At 40.5% G+C, this 20,178-nt stretch overlaps 1 protein-coding gene across 1 annotated transcript; it reads left to right on the top strand.

Annotated features, from left to right (window-relative positions):
• The first annotated feature begins 530 nt into the window (after positions 1 to 530).
• On the top strand, positions 531 to 19,716 carry LOC133648715 (cysteine-rich protein 2-like). The gene is made up of 8 exons (XM_062045061.1): positions 531 to 683; positions 2,551 to 2,645; positions 3,699 to 3,756; positions 16,284 to 16,406; positions 16,585 to 16,653; positions 18,586 to 18,680; positions 18,754 to 18,811; positions 19,003 to 19,716. The coding sequence occupies exons 1-8, from the start codon at positions 641 to 643 to the stop codon at positions 19,047 to 19,049; spliced, it is 588 nt and encodes a 195-aa protein (XP_061901045.1). The 5' UTR covers positions 531 to 640; the 3' UTR covers positions 19,050 to 19,716.
• The last annotated feature ends 462 nt before the right edge of the window (positions 19,717 to 20,178 follow it).

Genomic DNA, 20,178 nt, shown 5'->3' with positions numbered 1-20,178 from the left:
CACCACTGCATGGCCTCTACATCAACAATATGATTTGCCTGAGTAGCTGGACAGGACAAAAATAAATATTGCCAAGCTAGCGGAAAACACAACTCAGTTATGCCACCTAGTGGCTACAAGAGGTATAGGCGTGATTGGACGCCAGCGAAGTGTAATGTTTGTCTTCCTTTATTGCGTGTCCGCTGACTTTTGACCTTTTTGTTGGAAAATACTTGAGTTTGTCAGGCGATCATACCTCAGCATTAAGGAAGTGCTGTGATCTTTCAAAATAAAACGTAACTTCAAAACATATACATTTGGCCGCTCACAATGAACACAAACACTATTCAAAGACAATATACAGAATATGTTTCATGCTTTTAAACATGTGCTGTACTTTAATATCCGTTTGACCTTTTTTAGTCAATATGATCAAAGTTGTTGTTTTGTATCATGTCCTACATTTTTACTGTCATCGTGTACAATCCAAATGTGTGTCTTTTATATTTGATACAGCCTTTTGACTCGGTGTGGCGTCACTGGGGCGGGGCCGCAAATGTAATTGCTAACATCCTCTTGAGGTGTCCTGGCGCGGCAGACGAGCGACCACCGAACCAGCGACCAAACCCGGACAAAAAACCTTTGCCGTGCCGTGAACACCATGTCTTCCAAATGCCCAAAATGCGAAAAGACGGTGTTTTTTGGTGAGTGCACGTGTTTCGTGTGTTTGGTAGTGGGCGCGGCTTCTCGTTCATCATTTATCGTATAATGCATTTGTTAACGTCAAGGTTCAAGGTGCAACTTTATTGTCCCCGCGGGGAAATTTGTCTTGGGCACAGTGCATCATTGCTTTCTTAACATACACAAAAACAACAGAACAAAAACACAAGCACAGACACAACCACACAACTAACATTTAAACATCAGAACATGGAGCTTGATAGCAGTCTCGCGGTCACAGTCTTTTATCGTCATTTCGGCATTTTTCACTTGGAATTATTAGACATTCTTTCTGGCGTCCATCTTCTTCATCAAATAACATCTGACGTATTGTCATCATCAAATGTGAGTGACTCATGTTTTAATTTGAACAATATGGGCTCCAAAAAGGTGTAATTATGAAGCTCTCATGAATAATGAAGTGTATTAATTAATTAATATTATGTTCTACATATGGTGAATGTTTATATTCATCTTGGAGAAAGCAAGTATATATTGTTTTTCAAATCACCTGACATGTATACTGTGTATATGTGCATAATTTATCAATTTTTTTAACGTATTTTTATATACATGTTACAGGTTATATATCTTCTATTATTGAATGTATCAAATGTGATGAATATTTAATGGACCACAATGGAAACAAGTCTTTTGGCGTTTTATGCCATCCATTTGCCTTTTCAAAGCATTACATGGATTAAATTCTTTAAGATGTCAATAAACTTCTCAATCAATCAAAACCTTCAAGTTTGAGTACAAAGTGGTATTTCAGCTTGAGCACATGACAAGATAAGCCCCCTTAGTTTGATATTTGCAGGTGAATTGGATCACTTCTCATAGGAAGGAGGCCCTAATTGGGACTTCGGAGCGCAAAAGTGATAGCCCCATCCTTGAGAGTAGACTACCTGTCTAGTTCAAACACCAACCTTTAAGTTATGACTTAAAGCAGTTGTTTTCCAGACACTTACACACAAACATCTCCTTTTATGGTCAGGTGGTGCTGTTTAGACTTGACGCACACCCAGACAGAGAAAGAAGGAATATATAAACTGATGGTTTGGCTTCTCCAGGTTAGGAATCCTCCATTTTTTAGCTAGATTCCTCCGGGAATTGCAGACCAGTTTAAATGACGCTGGCTTGTAATAAAGCAACTTTTGGTTCAGCAAAGCGTCTCCGACGTCTCTTTTAATCCAACTACGCATCCGCGTCATGCCTCGGCCTGGGATGGGTCAAGACCAGAATTACACTTCAATATTTCATGTGATGTTTACTTGAAACTTTTTATGTCATGTTGATTATTGATATTGTTTGCTTTTTTACTGTAACATTGTAACAGAACAACATTTCTTATTTACTAACTAAACAACACACACAAAAAAAATTGTGCTATGGCAAATTTGGACCTAAAAAAGTGAAACATTCTGGACCTTATGCCGGTGAAAAATTTAAAAGGTATTTGCTTGGTTGATTCCACACCAAAGGTCACTGACAACATGAGTGCCTTGGTGGAGGTCATAGCAATCAAATAATAAATACAGCACAGTGATATTTAGGACAATTGAAGTGAACAAATTCCCAATGGCCAGCGGGCTGCAGGGAGAATTGAACTGACAACCTCTGGGCCACAAAATAAAGTAAAGAACTCATGAAAACAAGAGGGAAGCATTCAAGAACACAAAGGACGTAAGACATTTAAAGCGCACAAAGCTGAACCCGTTCTCAAACAATGGCAATAAAAACTTCTGATTCTGATGTAACCATCTGCCACTTCATTATGCAGCAGTGCCATTTCTACATATAGCTACAAAAGTTACTTAGATCATATTTGGTGTGTTTGTTCTTCCACAGCGGAGAAAGTGTCCTCTTTAGGCAAGGACTGGCACAAGTTCTGTCTGAAATGTGAGCGCTGCAGCAAGACTCTGAACGCTGGAGGCCACGCTGAGGTACTGGGCATGATTAAACACACATGCAACGGTTACAACAGCTTTATCCAATGATTATTGAGTACAGAGAAAGACTAGATAGGGATGCTCCGATCAGGGTTTTATGCTGCCAACTCCGATTATCCGTGAGCCAGATAGGCCAATACCAATACACATGTATTAAATGTTTAAATGTATTCATGGTGAGTGCTTTTGGCTTTTAACAATATCAACAAATAAACAAAAGTAAAAACTAATATCTCATTTGAAAATTTTATTTTTGTCCTCAAAATTCTCCTGTACGGAATTATTCTCTGAATTGTTCAATGTTAACAAAAATGACAAAAAAATGTTTTTGTGAAAATAGAAATATTGATCTAATCTCTTAAGTATCAATCATATACTGAGATACCCTTGGTATCAACACTACAGATATATAAATCGATCTGCCCTCCTCTTACATATGCGCTTGGCTGCTATAAAGAAACAACAGCCGTTGTTATATTATGCCCTCTCTAACTCTTATTGATCTACTTGCTAATGTCTTGATTATATCTCCTTATGGTCTGCTGTGACTTTGCTTCCGTCTACACTTCACTGAACACTCAAGCTATCTTGGCGGCTAACCTATTGATACAGTAGCATGGCTGCACTGGCTTGTTCTTATGGGCTGTAACATGTTCATCCTAGTCTCCCAGACCTCCAGTGATAACGATACATATAATAATTTTTTTTTTTGCCTTAACGGAGGTGATGATTATTAACTTTAGGGAGTGCCTCCACATTGTACATGGACATAAACAGCTGCTAGCCGCCTTTGCCATCTGGGGACCAAAAATAAATTAAGTATCAGCCAGAGGGGATGGATTTTTGTGATTTGCATTGAAAGGCATTAATCAATACTGGACAATCACATACTTTTTTATGGAAATTCGATTCAATGGCTAATCAATCGGCGCATCCCTACAATATACAATAGAAGTTAACTATTTAAAGTATCATTGCTAACATATGTAATTATTTTTAGTGTTCTGTGTTTACTGTTTAACCCCTTCATGTTCTTTCATTTTGCAGCATGAGGGAAAGCCTTTCTGCCACAAACCATGCTATGCTGCACTCTTTGGGCCTAAAGGTGGATTTCACTCACATTAACCTCCAGAGAGACACACAAAAAAATCAAACTTACAATTGCAATGTTTTTCAAAACATTTAAGATCATTTTCTTATGGATTTTCCTGTGCAATGGACAAAGGTATCCAGTGAATACTATTACTACGGTCATATTAACAAGGTTTTAGGTAGGTATATCGATCCAATATTGATATCAGATATTGCTACAATATCAGCAAATAAATAAATATCGGAAGATATACGCTTGCATGTAAAATGTGAGATATAATGTCAGATAAAAGCAGCCCTGCAGGGTGTTTACGTGTGCAAAACTGGACAGCCAGTTAACATCTAAATGTCCTCCAATAAGAACACAAGGTTGCTTTTTTCTTAAATTTTAGTCATTTCCAAAAGTAATAATGTTAGGCTATAGGCTACTAGAAGCTAGCAGCTACACAAGAGCTATGCACACAGTAGCACACAAGCTAGACATATGTAATAAGTGCATTTCTTTCATTGAACAATATTGCCTAAAACAGCATATTCGTCAAGAAAAACAAGTATGAAATAATTATAGTTGCATATAACTTACACATACAAAGTCTCCAAGACAGAAGAAGCGTATTAGAAAGTATCCAGTAACAAAGGTGTCCGCATAATTCAACCTACTGCAGGGTTTGCAAACCGTCCATCGCGATTGACCATTTTGATCTTTGGAACCATACCGGCCGATCGCGAAAATATTAGAAAAAACAATAGATATGACATTAGTGACACCCTCACCTGGAGAGTGGCCAACAGACCCGCCAACGAGCACGCATTTTAACCCCTGAACACGCCCGCAAGCCTCGCCTCTCTTCAGCCTCACATCCAGCTGCTCTCGACACCTGGAACACCCCCTGAGCATGGCCGTACACTTCACCCGCTCATCTCGTAAACGCACATGGGATGACATGCACAAAAATCATCAAGCTTCAACAATGCAGTAAGACTGACAGTTGCAATGCATCAAACATTTTCTAGCATCCTCCTGCATGCGATGGGAGTTTTGGGGATGCATCATAAGAAAGGCGCTCTCACTTTCTGGGCAGCAATCAATGGACTTCCTGTCTCCAGCAATGCGGTGCTCTGCTGGAAGTCCTACCACGTCTTCGACAAACTGTAGGTTCTGTAAAGGCGAGCGATAAAAGACGCGCAATGGTCGAGCCAAGACCCTTCCGTCTTTCACAGAGCCCACTGTCATCATCAACTGCAACAGGAAGCTAACAAGCCAAATACTCAAGTCTTTGAACATTGCTCCAAAGTACGGATTTGGTGTTGATTTCTATGCAAAAAAAGTAAACCTTGACATGTGCAATGGCAGTAATATATGATAAAACAAGGTGGCAGTTGGAGATCCCCGTTTATCCCCTCTTTATCAAAAAGGAAAAACCCACCAAGTGAACAGCTGATTTTACTACTACTGACGTAAGCTGACTCGCGTCCCATATGTGACCATAGGATGAACAAATATACTACAGTACTATGACTTTAGTGGCCATAAACAGCAGAGGTGCTCATAAAGTGTGGCACAGAGGACACACTCCTTTGTTATTGGCCTTAGGCACATTACAAACAACACCAGCAAAAATTGAGAAAACAACAAGAAGCACATTGATAAAAAAAAAAAACAAATGTTGACATCAGCCAATAATAAAACCACAAAGCTTAGTCTTTAAAAAACAAACAAAAAACTGTTTAATAGTAATATACTGTATATATGTGTGTGTATATATATATATATATATATATATATATATATATATATATATATATATATATATATATATATATATATATATATATATATATATATATATATATATATATATATATATATATATATATATGTATATATATATATGTATATATATATGTATGTATATATATATGTATGTATATATATACATGTATATATATATATGTATATATATGTATATATATGTATATATATGTATATATATATATATATGTATATATATATATGTATATATATATGTATTGTTGCGTTTGACCAGATGTTCCTCCAAGTGGGATGTAAAACGCTGGTCAGTCCCAAGTTCCTTAGATGACATATAAACTGACTCAAAGGTACCACCAAGCACAGAATAGGTATTTTGTAATTTATTGTCAAATATTTGAGAATAGAGACCAGCCTCGAACAACACATCCAAATGCGTAGCCCAAGTTGATCTGGCATTCCAAAGGAAAAAGCAACTCTTTTCACACAAAGAAAGCCCCCATCTCCCCCCCCCCCTCCTCTCAACACTGATAAGAAGAGAGACTTGGGGGTTGTGTTCACATTCCTGATGGTTTACGACCCTGTCTAAACAGGCAATCTGAAGACAAAAGAGAAACTGGTATACAGAGTATACATGGAAAAATATGAGCTGATTCAAACATGATAATGAATGAAAAAAAATAACTCTTAAACATTAGCATTATCCACAATCCCCCTTCAGATCTTATCCAAAAGATCTCTCCTACGAGAGCAACACCTCTAAAGCACGCCCTACATTAAAGTAGGTGCTGTTTTGGTTTTCGAGCAAGCTATCGATAAACAATCAAACCATAGTTACATGGGAGAAAGAAGGAGGGAGTCAACGTCAATGTATATATATATGTATATATATATGTATGTATATATATACATGTATATATATATATGTATATATGTATATATGTATATATATGTATATGTATATATATGTATATATATATATATATGTATATATATATATGTATATATATATGTATTGTTGCGTTTGACCAGATGTTCCTCCAAGTGGGATGTAAAACGCTGGTCAGTCCCAAGTTCCTTAGATGACATATAAACTGACTCAAAGGTACCACCAAGCACAGAATAGGTATTTTGTAATTTATTGTCAAATATTTGAGAATAGAGACCAGCCTCGAACAACACATCCAAATGCGTAGCCCAAGTTGATCTGGCATTCCAAAGGAAAAAGCAACTCTTTTCACACAAAGAAAGCCCCCATCTCCCCCCCCCCCCTCCTCTCAACACTGATAAGAAGAGAGACTTGGGGGTTGTGTTCACATTCCTGATGGTTTACGACCCTGTCTAAACAGGCAATCTGAAGACAAAAGAGAAACTGGTATACAGAGTATACATGGAAAAATATGAGCTGATTCAAACATGATAATGAATGAAAAAAAATAACTCTTAAACATTAGCATTATCCACAATCCCCCTTCAGATCTTATCCAAAAGATCTCTCCTACGAGAGCAACACCTCTAAAGCACGCCCTACATTAAAGTAGGTGCTGTTTTGGTTTTCGAGCAAGCTATCGATAAACAATCAAACCATAGTTACATGGGAGAAAGAAGGAGGGAGTCAACGTCAATGTCGTCATTGTCAGGGAAGGAAACTAACAGTCCCTGAAAGTCACCACTATGCTTGACCCCCTTCAGTGACATAGCAAGCCCAGAACCACCGTGGGGTTGACCTTTGACAGCTCTAACAATGATGCGGGTGCATAGAGACCTAGCACAAGGGGCAATAAGGCATCCGCATGAGGTTATGACGGCCAAGAAAACTCCAATGGAGACCAGGGCCGACTTAATTAGGTCAGACCACCTGCCAAAGGTGTTATGAAGCCAATCTTTAAAGGGGTCAGAGACACCGGAAACTTCAGTAAGTTCTTAGGCTCTGAGGCCTTCTAAGGCGCTCTGGACCGAGCCATCGGGGGCAGCATTGTTAGGAATGAAGGTACAGCATTGGTCACCAAACATTGCACACACACCTTCTTCCTTGGCTAGGATGCGGTCAAGGGCTATGCGGTTCTGGATGGCCATGAGGGAGGTCGGGGCAAGTTGTTCAGCAAGTCCCTCAACGGCGTCACGAGTCAGGTTGGTCAGTCTCAACAGATTATAAAAAACATAGTTAATGCGTTCTACATTTTTAGTAGCAGTCACAGGGAAAATAGCACCAATGATAGGAAGGTTCTCAAAACCTGCACAGGATTCACACCACAATTTGTGTTGTGAGGGGACCCCTCTTGGTTGTCCAATTGCATCAAAGTAAACACCATCAGGGTTTCTCATCAGATCAAAAGAGCCCTTTACACTCCTTCGAGATAAAACATGGCGGCGTCGGCGAGAAGTTAGAGAGGCCGCTGAGACAGGAGTTACAAGGGGAGTTAATTTGGTACCCACTAGGGTGAGTGGGGTCACCAGTCTAACCATAGCACAAAGCCCTACGGATAACGTTGGGATTCTAATGTACAATCTGTGCTCCCCACAATACCAGAATAAGTCAGCTCGTGCCCAAGGGCCTATCCTTCAGCCATCTATCAGTGTGGTGCACCAGGAAGGGTTGAAGTGAAGTGAAGTGAATTACATTTATATAGCGCTTTTTTTCTCAAGTGACTCAAAGCGCTTTACATAGTGAAACCCAATATCTAAGTTACATTCAAACCAGTGTGGGTGGCACTGGGAGCAGGTGGGTAAAGTGTCTTGCCCAAGGACACAACGGCAGTGACTAGGATGGCGGAAGCGGGGATCGAACCTGCAACCCTCAAGTTGCTGGCACGGCCGCTCTACCAACCGAGCTATACCGCCCCATTAATGTCACCCAATTTGTTGGGGGACGAAGAGGGTCCTTTGAATTGAAAACACGTGTAATTCAGCTTTTGGGCCACAAATGGAAGAAGTCGGGTGGAATTGTCAACAGGAGGGTACACACTAGCCAACAAATCGCACCCTGGTGGCGTGGGTTCAGAGAACAAGGAAATAAGACAGTTTGAGCCATTTATGTCAGTCAAATTAAAAGGGGCGGGGTAAGTGTGGGGAAAAGGACGTCCAGCGGAACAAGCAACACAGTCACCTAGGTTTTGGCATCCACCTGAGCCACAGGTTTACCTGTACCCGCTCTTAAGGTCAAAGTTACCAGGCCTTCGGTGGTGATGTCATTAGCACGCACAGATGTGAGAGCCTTTGAAACACCACCAAGGTGGGGTGGTACTTTAGGTGCTACAGAGGGTGTAGAGGTAGTTAACGCCCTCTCAAGGACATTCATTTTAATAATTCCTTTAGAGTCTATCAGTCAGGTCAACCCCCAAAACAACATAAAAGGGACGATGGGCACCACTTACCATAGTATGTTGTCTGCATCCGACACCAATGGTTCAGGGTTGAGTCGTAACAAATATAGAGGTTATTACCACGGTAATAGCTATTGTGTCCCCCGTAATTAATCACACTGCACAGGTCAAAAAATAAGTCTTGCTATCCCCTTTGACCCTGTCTATTTAAAGTCCGCTGTTTGTTCTTAGACACTTGTCAGTCACTGTCGTCAGGAAGGAAGAACTGAGACACAAAGACAGTAGACCACGCCCAAGCACCAGTCCGTCAGGGAACACTACCGGGTGTAACATCCTGCCTTTCGTCTATCAATATCAGAGTAATTTAGGTAACAAAACGAGGATAAACATCAAACTTTTCACTTAATGTAAAGACACATGTAGTTATGCTGAAAACAAGCAAGAGAAATTGGATAACTTCGAGTATAAAGGCTGGTCTCAAATAAGGATATACAATATAGAAGTTAAAAAGAGTAATATAGGTAGAAAATCTCTCTCTCAGCGTCGTCTTCTGGGCTGTAGGATTATGTGTGTGTAATTAAAGCCTCGCTCTTCTATGACCTAGAGGGGGAGAGGTTACTAGCACAATCACCCCTTATGTGTGTTACCTCGGTAACACACACTAAAAATGAGTCGTTTTCTGCTCCCGTTCTTCTTCAGATGCCTCAGGCTCAAAAGGCGCTGCTGGGGGGTCGAGTGGGGCAGATGTAGTGGCGATGTCAGCAATGACATCCGCTGGTAATCTGTCAGGTTCTTCAGCAGGAGTGCAGAGGGAGAGGTGGTACCAGGTGTCCCCTTTACCAGCTAGTCAAAGGGCGTGAGACGTCCGTTCCACGACCTTGAAGGGACCAGTCCACCTGGGCTCCGTCCACTTGCGTTTGATGACCTAGATCTTGACCCTCTCAGCGGGCGGAAGGGAATCTGGAGTGGCGGGCTGTCATCCTCGTATCTGTACAAAAGAACTGGCACACAAATTCTGCATTTTTTTGTGTAAAATACCATTTTGGTTTTACGCTGAGTCCTCCTTCCATGGCGGCTGCTGGTCCTGGGCTGACCTGTATGCAGCTCATAGGGTGAAAAACTCAAAGGGCGGTAAAACAGTTTTATTCACGGATCTTCGAATGATCATTAACGCTAATTGCAACATGTCAATCCAATTAAATTTGGTCTGTGCACAGATTTTAGCCCATTAGTTTTTAATGTTCTGGTCCATCCTTTCAACCTTACCTTGGGACTCAGGATGGTACCCCAAACCTGTGTTCTAGTCTGAAAGCCTTTTCGACCAAGGCTAAGTGAGTTTTTTTTTGTTGTTTTTTTAATGGTTGCCGTTGTCTGACCTAATCTTTTTGGGGAAACCATGTCGGGGTACTAGGTCATTCACAAGTCATTTAATTACTGATATTGTATCCTCTTTAGAGGTTGTTGTTGCTTCCGGCCAACCACTGTGATTGTCAACACAAGTCAGTATGTACCTTTTCCCTTGTACCGTATTGATCATATCAGTGAAATCAAAGACTATACATGGTTCACCCTCACCTCCTCCCTATTCTAAATTTGATCTACTTAACTACTATCGATGTGTAAAATCGTTATTTTCAAATTAAAATGTAGTTATAACTTCTTACCCACGGGAAAAATGTTAAAACTATGGAATGTGTCAGAGTCGGATTATTGTCGATTTTGTTCCAAGGAGTCTGTATCCACCCTCACTCACCCCCTTCTGTTTCTGAAAAAGGACTGTGTTAGTCATACTATCACTTTCAGAAACGTCTAAGAAAAAGGTCAGCTAATAGTCAAGTAGCGGAGGACAAGTCATGTTTGAAGTCAATGATAGTCTCTTTAGCCTCTGTGGTCCACTGGGGGGTGTTGTTAGGGTAGGGGACCCCTTAGCAATATCACAAATAACTCAAACTCAACTAAACCCTAACATTTATGTAACTTATTCAATATGGTGAAAGTAACAACATATGCTCATATTTATATTGTCACAAATACAAGAAAAATACTACCCTTATGGCGGATGCTTTAGCAATAGTATTTTGAAATTTTACCACACCTGGTGGCCCCAATAATTGATTAAGTCAAGCTCATGTTGTAGAAAGTCGAATGATGCGGACACGTTTGTTACTGAATACTTTCTATCAGACTTCTGCCATGGCAACTTTGTGTATGTAATGAGCAACTATAATTATTTGATATGCTTAAATGTGTAATGTTTGGCAGCTACGCCGTGTCTTATCATTGCACCTAAGTTCTTTGGTTTTGTAGGCGAGACAGACAGCAAGGGAACAATGTGGGACACTATTGTGTCCATCTTATACCATGCTAGTTGTTTCAAAGATAGGTCAACATGAGCAACCACACCTTGAGTTCCAACATATATAAATATACAAAGGAGTCAAAGGTCTCCTGGTATGAGTGTCTAACTGGTGATCATAACATAGATCATAACATATGGCGAGTCGGGTGGCAGAACACACGGAAGCATCTCAGTCAGTCAGGGTTTTCACTGTTAGAGCAGTTGGATGTCAGCCATTCCTGTTGTTTCAGGCTGTGGTATGAGCTCCTGGAAAGCCTTGGCAGTGGTGTCGCAGCTGGGTGGTTGAGCCGTCAGGTAACACCAGGAGGGTTCCTTCTGTGCGATATTGAATGTCAGGGTACAGTCTGTAAAGGAGGTCATTACCAATCTGGCAGGGTGTGTGCAGGTCAATCACGAAGGGGTGCTTTAGTGTGTGTCCCGCAATCTGAACCGGAAGTGGTTTGGTGACAGGTAACCTTCTTGTGACCCCAGCGAAACCTTCGACCTTTAAAGAGGAAGCACACAGTTTCTTTGGTACCTCTGCATTCAGAATCGAATGGGTGGCGCCAGTGTCAATCACGAACTGATAACATTGTCCGTTGACACTCATGTCCAGCAGGGGGCCAGTCTATCTCCTGCTGGGGCTCCTGCGGTGGGCGTCCTTTGCCACGCTTTTGTGTTCGTTTGTTGGCACTACGGAACCTTTTCTGTTCGAAAATGTTCGGACAGTCACGACTCCAGTGACCAGGCTGGTCACAGCCGAAACAGTTTCCACCCCGGACTGGCTTTGAAGCACCGTGTTGTCCACCACCCGAGTCCAACCGTCTGGTCGCACGTCTGTTGAGGATTCTTTCCTCCACCTGTTGGAACTCAGAAGCAAGGTCACCCAGTGCTGAATATACCCTACGTCTGTTGAGGATTATTTCCTCCACCTGTTGGAACTCAGAAGCAAGGTCACCCAGTGCTGAATATACCCTAGCTGATTTTTTAGTAATTAGTTCTTTTGACCTTTTATCTTCAGCGATCTGTAAATTAAGGAGTTGCTTCCTTGCTGCTCTGTCATTAGCCTTATCATCCTCATCTTGAGGAAAGAGACTGCGCATAGCAGTAGCTATGTTTGTAACGTATGGTGTTTTCGGTGAGGTCGAAGATTCAGCCTTTAATCCTGCTTGTTGTTCTGTATTTTTGCCATCTTGTGTGGAAACACAACGATACAAAATGCTTCTAGAGTCTGCTACGGAGAGAGTGTATCCTGCTGTTAGCTTGTCTAATGTGTTGAGCCAAAGACTCCCACCTTCAGACACAGGTGGAAGTTTGTCAACAATGGCTTGCATGTCTGCCACAGCAAAAGGCTTATATTGAAATCTGCCGCTTTTATCAGGAAAAAGTGGATATGCGTGTCCCTCCAGCTTTTTTGAGCGTGTGTTGTATGCATGTGGTTCAGGTGGGTGTTGGTCAATGTAGCCTTCCAATGAGCCATTAACAGTTACAGGAGACCACAAAGTCTGGCTCTGTTGTGTGTTCAAGAATGTCTGATGTGCACGTGAGAGACTGTCATCTACTGGGGGAGGGCATTTGTTTATGGCAACAAAATGGTCTGGCGTGTAAAGTGAGGAGTTTTGCGTTGACTCATGCATTATCTGCTGTCTAGTAAGATTAGGCATATTCGGGAGGTTTTCCGCTGGGTGGATGTTATTTTGGGGCTTATGCACCAGAGGTGAATTACACTCAGGAGACAGCGTTAGTTTTGGAGGAGGGTTCAATCTTAGAGAGGCTGTGTGAGCATCGCCCTCATTTGTCACAGGAGTAGGGGGCGGTGGCCTAGTCAAAGTCTGGGCGGGTCGTTTGAATTGTCTTACGCATGCGCGGTAGGTCTTGGAGGGTTCAATCTTAGAGAGGCTGTGTGAGCACCGCCCTCATTTGTCACAGAAGTAGGGGGCGGTGGCCTAGTCAAAGTCTGGGCGGGTCGTTTGAATTGTCTTACGCATGCGCGGCAGGCAAAAGACCAATCAGTCAATTCTGTCATTAATCATCGGTTCTTTTGTTGCATTTCGTTTTTCCACGTAATCCCCGTTTACTTTTATCATACGCCAAACTCTTAAATTCTCTCTCTGAGTGTTCCATTTTCACCAGCGCACACACACACACACACACACACACACACACACATGATCACGCGCATCCAGCACACACACACACACACATGCACGTGTAAGCACTCACGCACACACAAGCAAGTGCCTACGGCCCTACGCACACACACACACACACACGCACACGTAAGCACTCTCTCTCTGCGTTTCACTTTACCATAAAACTTCCAGTTACTTTTTTATTTTATTTTTTATTTTACCAGACGTTTGAGTTCACAACTTTTCGAGTATTGTAAACTCCCTCTTAACCCTTTCAAGGAACGTTCTCTTTTCGACAACCGTCCATTCAATTGATCATTACAAAGTAATGACTAATCACATTTTCCCCAGCCGCCATCACATTCTTGTCTGTCACACTCCTTGGCCATTGTGTCCATTTTTTTTTTTCAGGGGCCTCAAACCCCTGAACCATACGGCGGCCTATAACCCCGTACTTTTATCATACAATACGCAGCTAGAGCCTCTAACTCTAACCCGTGCAATTTATCGTACAATACGCAGCTAGAGCCTCTAACTCTAACCCGTGCAATTTATCGTACAATACGCAGCTAGAGCCTCTAACTCTAACCCGTGCAATTTATCGTACAATACGCAGCTAGAGCCTCTAACTCTAACCCGTGCAATTTATTGTACAATACGCAGCTAGAGCCTCTAACTCTAACCCGTTACTATTTGCTTACTCGTCAGTGAAGCAGCCCGTCACGGTAATCTTGACACAATGACGTGAGTGGTATTCACAACTTTTATGCAATGGTGGCTACGGCAAAATGCAACCAATATCAAAATGCAATCAATCAATCAAAATCACCACTCTGTGTCTGGGGTACAATTCTGTGTTTGACTTACAGACCTCAGGACAGACTCCTAATGCAGATTTTATCTAAAAAGAAAGGTTCTGTTTACCTTGAATTATGTTTTGGCCATGTGAGTCTGTCCAGAAGATTGCAAGAGAAGGTCCAATTGTCAGCGTGTCATCTCGGACGAAGCCCCCAAATTGTTGCGTTTGACCAGATGTTCCTCCAAGTGGGATGTAAAACGCTGGTCAGTCCCAAGTTCCTTAGATGACATATAAACTGACAAAGGTACCACCAAGCACAGAATAGGTATTTTGTAATTTATTGTCAAATATTTGAGAATAGAGACCAGCCTCGAACAACACATCCAAATGCGTAGCCCAAGTTGATCTGGCATTCCAAAGGAAAAAGCAACTCTTTTCACACAAAGAAAGCCCCCCCCCCCCCCCCCCCTCTCAACACTGATAAGAAGAGAGACTTGGGGGTTGTGTTCACATTCCTGATGGTTTCGACCCTGTCTAAACAGGCAATCTGAAGACAAAGAGAAACTGGTATACAGAGTATACATGGAAAAATATGAGCTGATTCAAACATGATAATGAATGAAAAAAAATAACTCTTAAACATTAGCATTATCCACAGTATATATATATGTGTATATATATATATATATATATATATTATATATATATGTGTGTGTATGTATGTATATATATATATATATATATGTGTATGCATGTATGTATGTATGTATGTATGTGTGTAAAAATACATATATATTTATGTATGTATGTATGTATGTATGTATGTATATATATACTAGAGATGCGCGGATAGGCAATTATTTCATCCGCAACCGCATCACAAAAGTCGTCATCCACTCGTCATCCACCCGCCATCCACCCGAACTAACATTTTATCAAAACCACAACCACCCGCCACCCACCCGTTGTTATATATCTAATATAGACGATGCAAGGCATTAGTGAGGTGAGAAAGGAGACTGATCCAATGCAGCAGAGACATTCAATGCGTGCCACGCATTAATATCTCTTGGCCACGCATTAGAGGCTAAGAGCTATTAATGCGTGATAATATTATTTATCATTATTATAATATTATTGTAATTTCCATTAAGTAAGTGTTGACTATTATTATTTTTTTCCCTGGTGTTTAGTATTCCCTTTTTTGGTTTGTCGCGTACCACGTTTGCTATCTTTTTATTTTTTTCTTCTTCTCCTGTTGTGTTGTGTTGTGGTGTGCTGTGTCACGCCAAATTTCTTCCCCCTACAAATCGATTGTTTTTTTTTGTACAGGCGTGAAACAGGACAGTCGCGTGCCGGTTAAGGACCCCCGGCAACTTTGTGACTTTATTGGACGCAGCCCCGTAAGTAAATGGGGGGACGGCTTTTGTAGGGGGGAAGAAATTTGACGTGACAGCTGCAGCAGTGCCTGATGAATAATTGCCTGTTTCAAAGAGTGCTGCTCGTTTTTCGTATGTGGGTAACAACATTTAACTATGTATATTTTTTTTCTGAATTGGTTCAACTGCCACCCGCCCGAATCTATTTAAAATCTATTTTTTTCGTCATGCATCCGCCCGACCCGTGGATTATCCGCGGACTCCGCGGTTGTGTCCGCAAACCGTGCATCTCTAATATATACACATACCTATATGTTATGGATATACAGTATATTTGATCAAACCTTTTCTAATATACCACACTAAAATAATAAAAGTATGTATGTGTCGTGCTGATATCGTATCCAATTATATTGGAATCAGCCAATAATCAAAGCTCTAATATTGGTATAGGGAGTAAAAAAGTTGCATTAGAACACTTTGTCCGTTAAATCATGCATTTTTATGCATTTTTGCATCAACCATCATTGTTATGTAAAAATGCAGTAAGTCCACCACAAGGGACCTCAGACAAATGTGTGCAAAGTATCTCTTTGGTGAAATACCACCTGTAAGAACACTGTACTTGTACATTTTGGGAAGACATATTTATTTCACTGGACTAAACCCACGCACTTTACAACCCAATCACTTTTATTTGTATTTATTTTAAGTGCATTGTTTGGTGTCAGCGGTTTAAACTCTTGCCTCCTATTGCGTGAGTGTCAGAGCGTTATTGAAATTTTGAATGTGTTTCAGGGGTGAACATTGGCGGAGCCGGATGCTACGTATACGCCGCTCCCAGTGTGGAGGGCCCCGCGGCTGTTACCACGGAACCCAAAGCGGAGGAGAGAAAAGCTCCTGTGCGCGGACCGGTGAAGGGTGAGGAATAAGCCAAATAAAACTAGAAAATGATGTCCACTTTCTGAAAAGACCAAGACAGTTCTGAGATCACGTTGGGGAATAATAGGGGTCGCTTTGTTGAAGAGAAGAACAGGAAATTATTTAAAATAATTTTGCTCTGGATAATCTTTTTTTTTTTTTTTTTAAATCTCCACAGCTGCCAGCTTCTCTGCCGTCACAGAGGGGCCCAACGTCTGCCCCCGCTGCAACAAGACAGTTTACTTTGGTGAGTGCGCTGCAACCGGACAAAAGTATTGTAGTTAAGAAACAGTAGTCTTTGCAGCGAGAACGGCTTCCACTCTTCTAGGAAGACTTTTTTCAGGATTTTAAAGAGAATTACTGTCCAATGACTTGACTTGAAGCGTTGCCACCAAGATGAACGCTACAATTGAACAAATTGCCTTAGATGAAAAATTAAGATTAGCCTTGGGGGTGCCCAAACTTTTTTGCCTCAAAAGGCCAAAGTGAAAATGTTCCAATGGGCCACAGGCCAAACAAAACGATTTTAAACGTGAAACAGAAATAGCCTAAATGTAAATAATACAGTTCCTTTAATTAATGCAAATAATAATGATAGGCTAATGATTGTGTGAGCTTTAGGAGTGTCTGAATACTATATTGGAGCATTGAGTATCACCTGATATCGATATTATCTGATACAATAAAAGCAGGAGTCTTTCATACTTTTATTATTTTGTAGTGTGGAATGTTAGAACAAGTTTGATAAAGTGAAATTAATCAGGACGATGGTAGGCATGAAAAACACTAACCTGTTTATTATTAACCATCTGGAATGGACTTTTGTTGTCTTGAAGTACAGTTAGTTGTCCGCCGTCACATCGAGCTTCAAATATTGCGGTTTTGCCACATGCAGATTTTTTTTTGTTTTTTAAAGCAAAGTCTACTATATTTTTGTCTTAAATAAAGTATTTTCAACCATAAAATAGCTAAATGAAGTACAAATATCAGAAGTAAAAACATCAATACTACATCTACTGATGAGACCAAATCAGATCACGCTGTTCCGTATTGTGGCAACTGGTCGGCTCAGCCTCAGGCAGCTTTACTATATTGGATCAAAAGAGTGTCAAGGTCTAGAGGGTTCTCATGTTGAAATATCTAATTAGAAAGTAGCAGGCTCCAGCACCCCCAAGACCCCAAATGGGACAAGCAGTAGAAAATGGATGGATGGATAGATTGGTAAACTGATTTTTTTAGACGAGTTTAGATGCAAGCTGATGTAACCCCATACTTGGTTGTTTTTACTGATATCGGATGATATCTGATGACAATATCGGATTGTGACACCCTAGTGAGCTTGACAAAGGTCAGTAAAAACAAGTATTGCATTTGGGAAACACCACGCTATAAACTAGGGATGTCCGATAATGGCTTTTTGCCGATATCCGATATTCCGAAATTGTCCAACTCTTTAATTACCGATACCGATATCAACCGATACCGATATCAACCGATTTATGCAGTCGTGGAATTAACACATTATTATGCCTAATTTGGACAACCAGGTATGGTGAAGATAAGGTACTTTTTAAAAAAATTTGTAAAATAAGATAAATAAATTAAAAACATTTTCTTGAATAAAAAAGAAAGTACAACAATATAAAAACAGTTACATAGAAACTAGTAATGAATGAAAATGAGTAAAATTAACTGCTAAAGGTTAGTACTATTAGTGGACCAGCAGCACGCACAATCATGTGTGCTTACGGACTGTATCCCTTGCAGACTGTATTGATATATAGTGTAGGAACCAGAATATTAATAACAGAAAGAAACAACCCTTTTGTGTGAATGAGTGTAAATGGGGGAGGGAGGTTTTTTGGGTTTGTGCACTAATTGTAAGTGTATCTTGTGTTTTTTATGTTGATTTAATAAAAAAAAACAAAAAAAACGATACCGATAATTTCCGATATTACATTTTAACGCATATATCGGCCGATAATATCGGCAGGCCGATATTATCGGACATCTCTACTATAAACCAAACGACTCAGTGGGCCAATTAAGCCACCTTTGGTCGAGTACATCTTCAAAGAGTCATTCATTAAGAGCTGTGTCCAAATTCTTCGTCCATTTCTTTCTCTCAGCGTACTAGAATTTGTTCTGTGGTCACCATGGTTGCTGTGTATATTTGCAGCTGAGAAGGTGTCCTCTCTGGGGAAAAACTGGCACCAGCCATGTCTGCGCTGCGAGAGATGCAGTAAGACGCTGACGGCGGGTGGTCACGCCGAGGTGAGGAGACAGGCGGTCCATCACATTTTTATGAAGGTAACAAATGACAGCGGTCCATTCTGTCCTCTTTCAGCACGAGGGGCAGCCATATTGCCACAAACCATGCTACGCTGCGCTGTTTGGACCAAAAGGTATCTGTCCAAAAACAAAAAAATATATTGAAGCAAAGCTAGCAGGTCAACTTGTGTGACAGTGACAGAAGCTTCTTTCCTTGATGTCACAATGGCAACAAACCTGTGAAGGTGTCTCAAGGCTTCAATACCTGCAGAAATATTCTCATATCAACGAGAATATTATGTTAATGACTCCCTGTTCTCCGCAGGTGTGAACACGGGAGGAGTGGGCAGCTACATTTACGACAATGCTTAACACGGAACACAGCACATCACGGACACACAATCATTCTGTGGAGGCTAAATAGCTTATATTTAATATGTCCTCACGACTGTCTTTATTGCTTGAGCTGTCATGTATTATTAGTGTGGAATGTCTGACTGTAGGACAAAGATCTTGTTCTATTCGGAGATCTGCCGAATGTTTAAATAATTTTATACAGTAAGACTTTGATGGTAAGACACAACTAAATCTGTCAAATGCCAAAAATCATTATGCCTTTAAATGTTCTTTCTCATCAACATGTAGGTGGTCACATCTCTCAGTTCCGAACACAGTTTGAACATTTAAATAGCCAATCAAATGTTTTTAATTTAAAAGGTAATAAAATAAAAACATTGAGGCAATGTACTGATGTTGCTAATTATGGGGCGCAACTAAGCTGGCACTACTAAGGAGCCACAAATGTACAAATAAAAAAACTTTTCCAATATCACATATGAAATAATTCTGCACTCACACATCTGGCAATTGTCTTTCAACTTCTAAAAAAAAGTGTATATATGTTTCGTCTTCTAAAAAAAAGTAATTATGTATGTGTATATACATGTACAGTATGTATTAATAAATGAATGTATGTATTATGTGTGTGTGTGTTTGTACAGTATGTATATATATATATATATATATATACACAGTCGCAATCAAAAGTTTACATACACTTGTAAAGAACATAATGTAATGGCTGTCATTGAGTTACCAATAATTTCTACATCTTATTTTTTTTGTTAGTGATTGGAGCACATACTTGTTGGTCCCAAAAAACATTCATGAGGTTTGGTTCTTTTATGAATTTATTATGTGTCTACTGAAAATGTGACCAAATCTGCTGCAGATGTGCCCCACTATCCCGACAGTATACATACAGCAATGTTAATATTTGGTTACATGTCCCTCACTGCAACAAGGCGCTTTTGGTAGCCATCCACAAGCTTCTGGGAAGCTTCTGGTTGAATTTTTGACCACTCCTTTTGACGTGCAGTTTAGCTATGCAGTTTAGCTAAATGTGTTGGTTTTCTGACATGGACTTGTTTCTTCAGCGCTGTCCACATGTTTAAGTCAGGACTTTGGGAAGGCCATTCTAAAACCTTAATTCTAGCCTGAT

Source organism: Entelurus aequoreus, linkage group LG04 (genome assembly GCF_033978785.1).
Source record: "Entelurus aequoreus isolate RoL-2023_Sb linkage group LG04, RoL_Eaeq_v1.1, whole genome shotgun sequence".
Taxonomy (NCBI): domain Eukaryota; kingdom Metazoa; phylum Chordata; class Actinopteri; order Syngnathiformes; family Syngnathidae; genus Entelurus; species Entelurus aequoreus.
This window is presented reverse-complemented; position numbering and strand designations above follow the sequence as displayed.

Bases quoted from the DNA above. Each gene is read 5' to 3' on its own strand.
- LOC133648715 (XM_062045061.1), top strand. From the start codon at position 641: ATGTCTTCCAAATGCCCAAAATGCGAAAAGACGGTGTTTTTTG. The intron at 3,757-16,283 runs GTGGATTTCACT...AATGTGTTTCAG, and splicing joins TGCACTCTTTGGGCCTAAAG to GGGTGAACATTGGCGGAGCC. The intron at 16,407-16,584 runs GTGAGGAATAAG...AAATCTCCACAG, and splicing joins TGTGCGCGGACCGGTGAAGG to CTGCCAGCTTCTCTGCCGTC.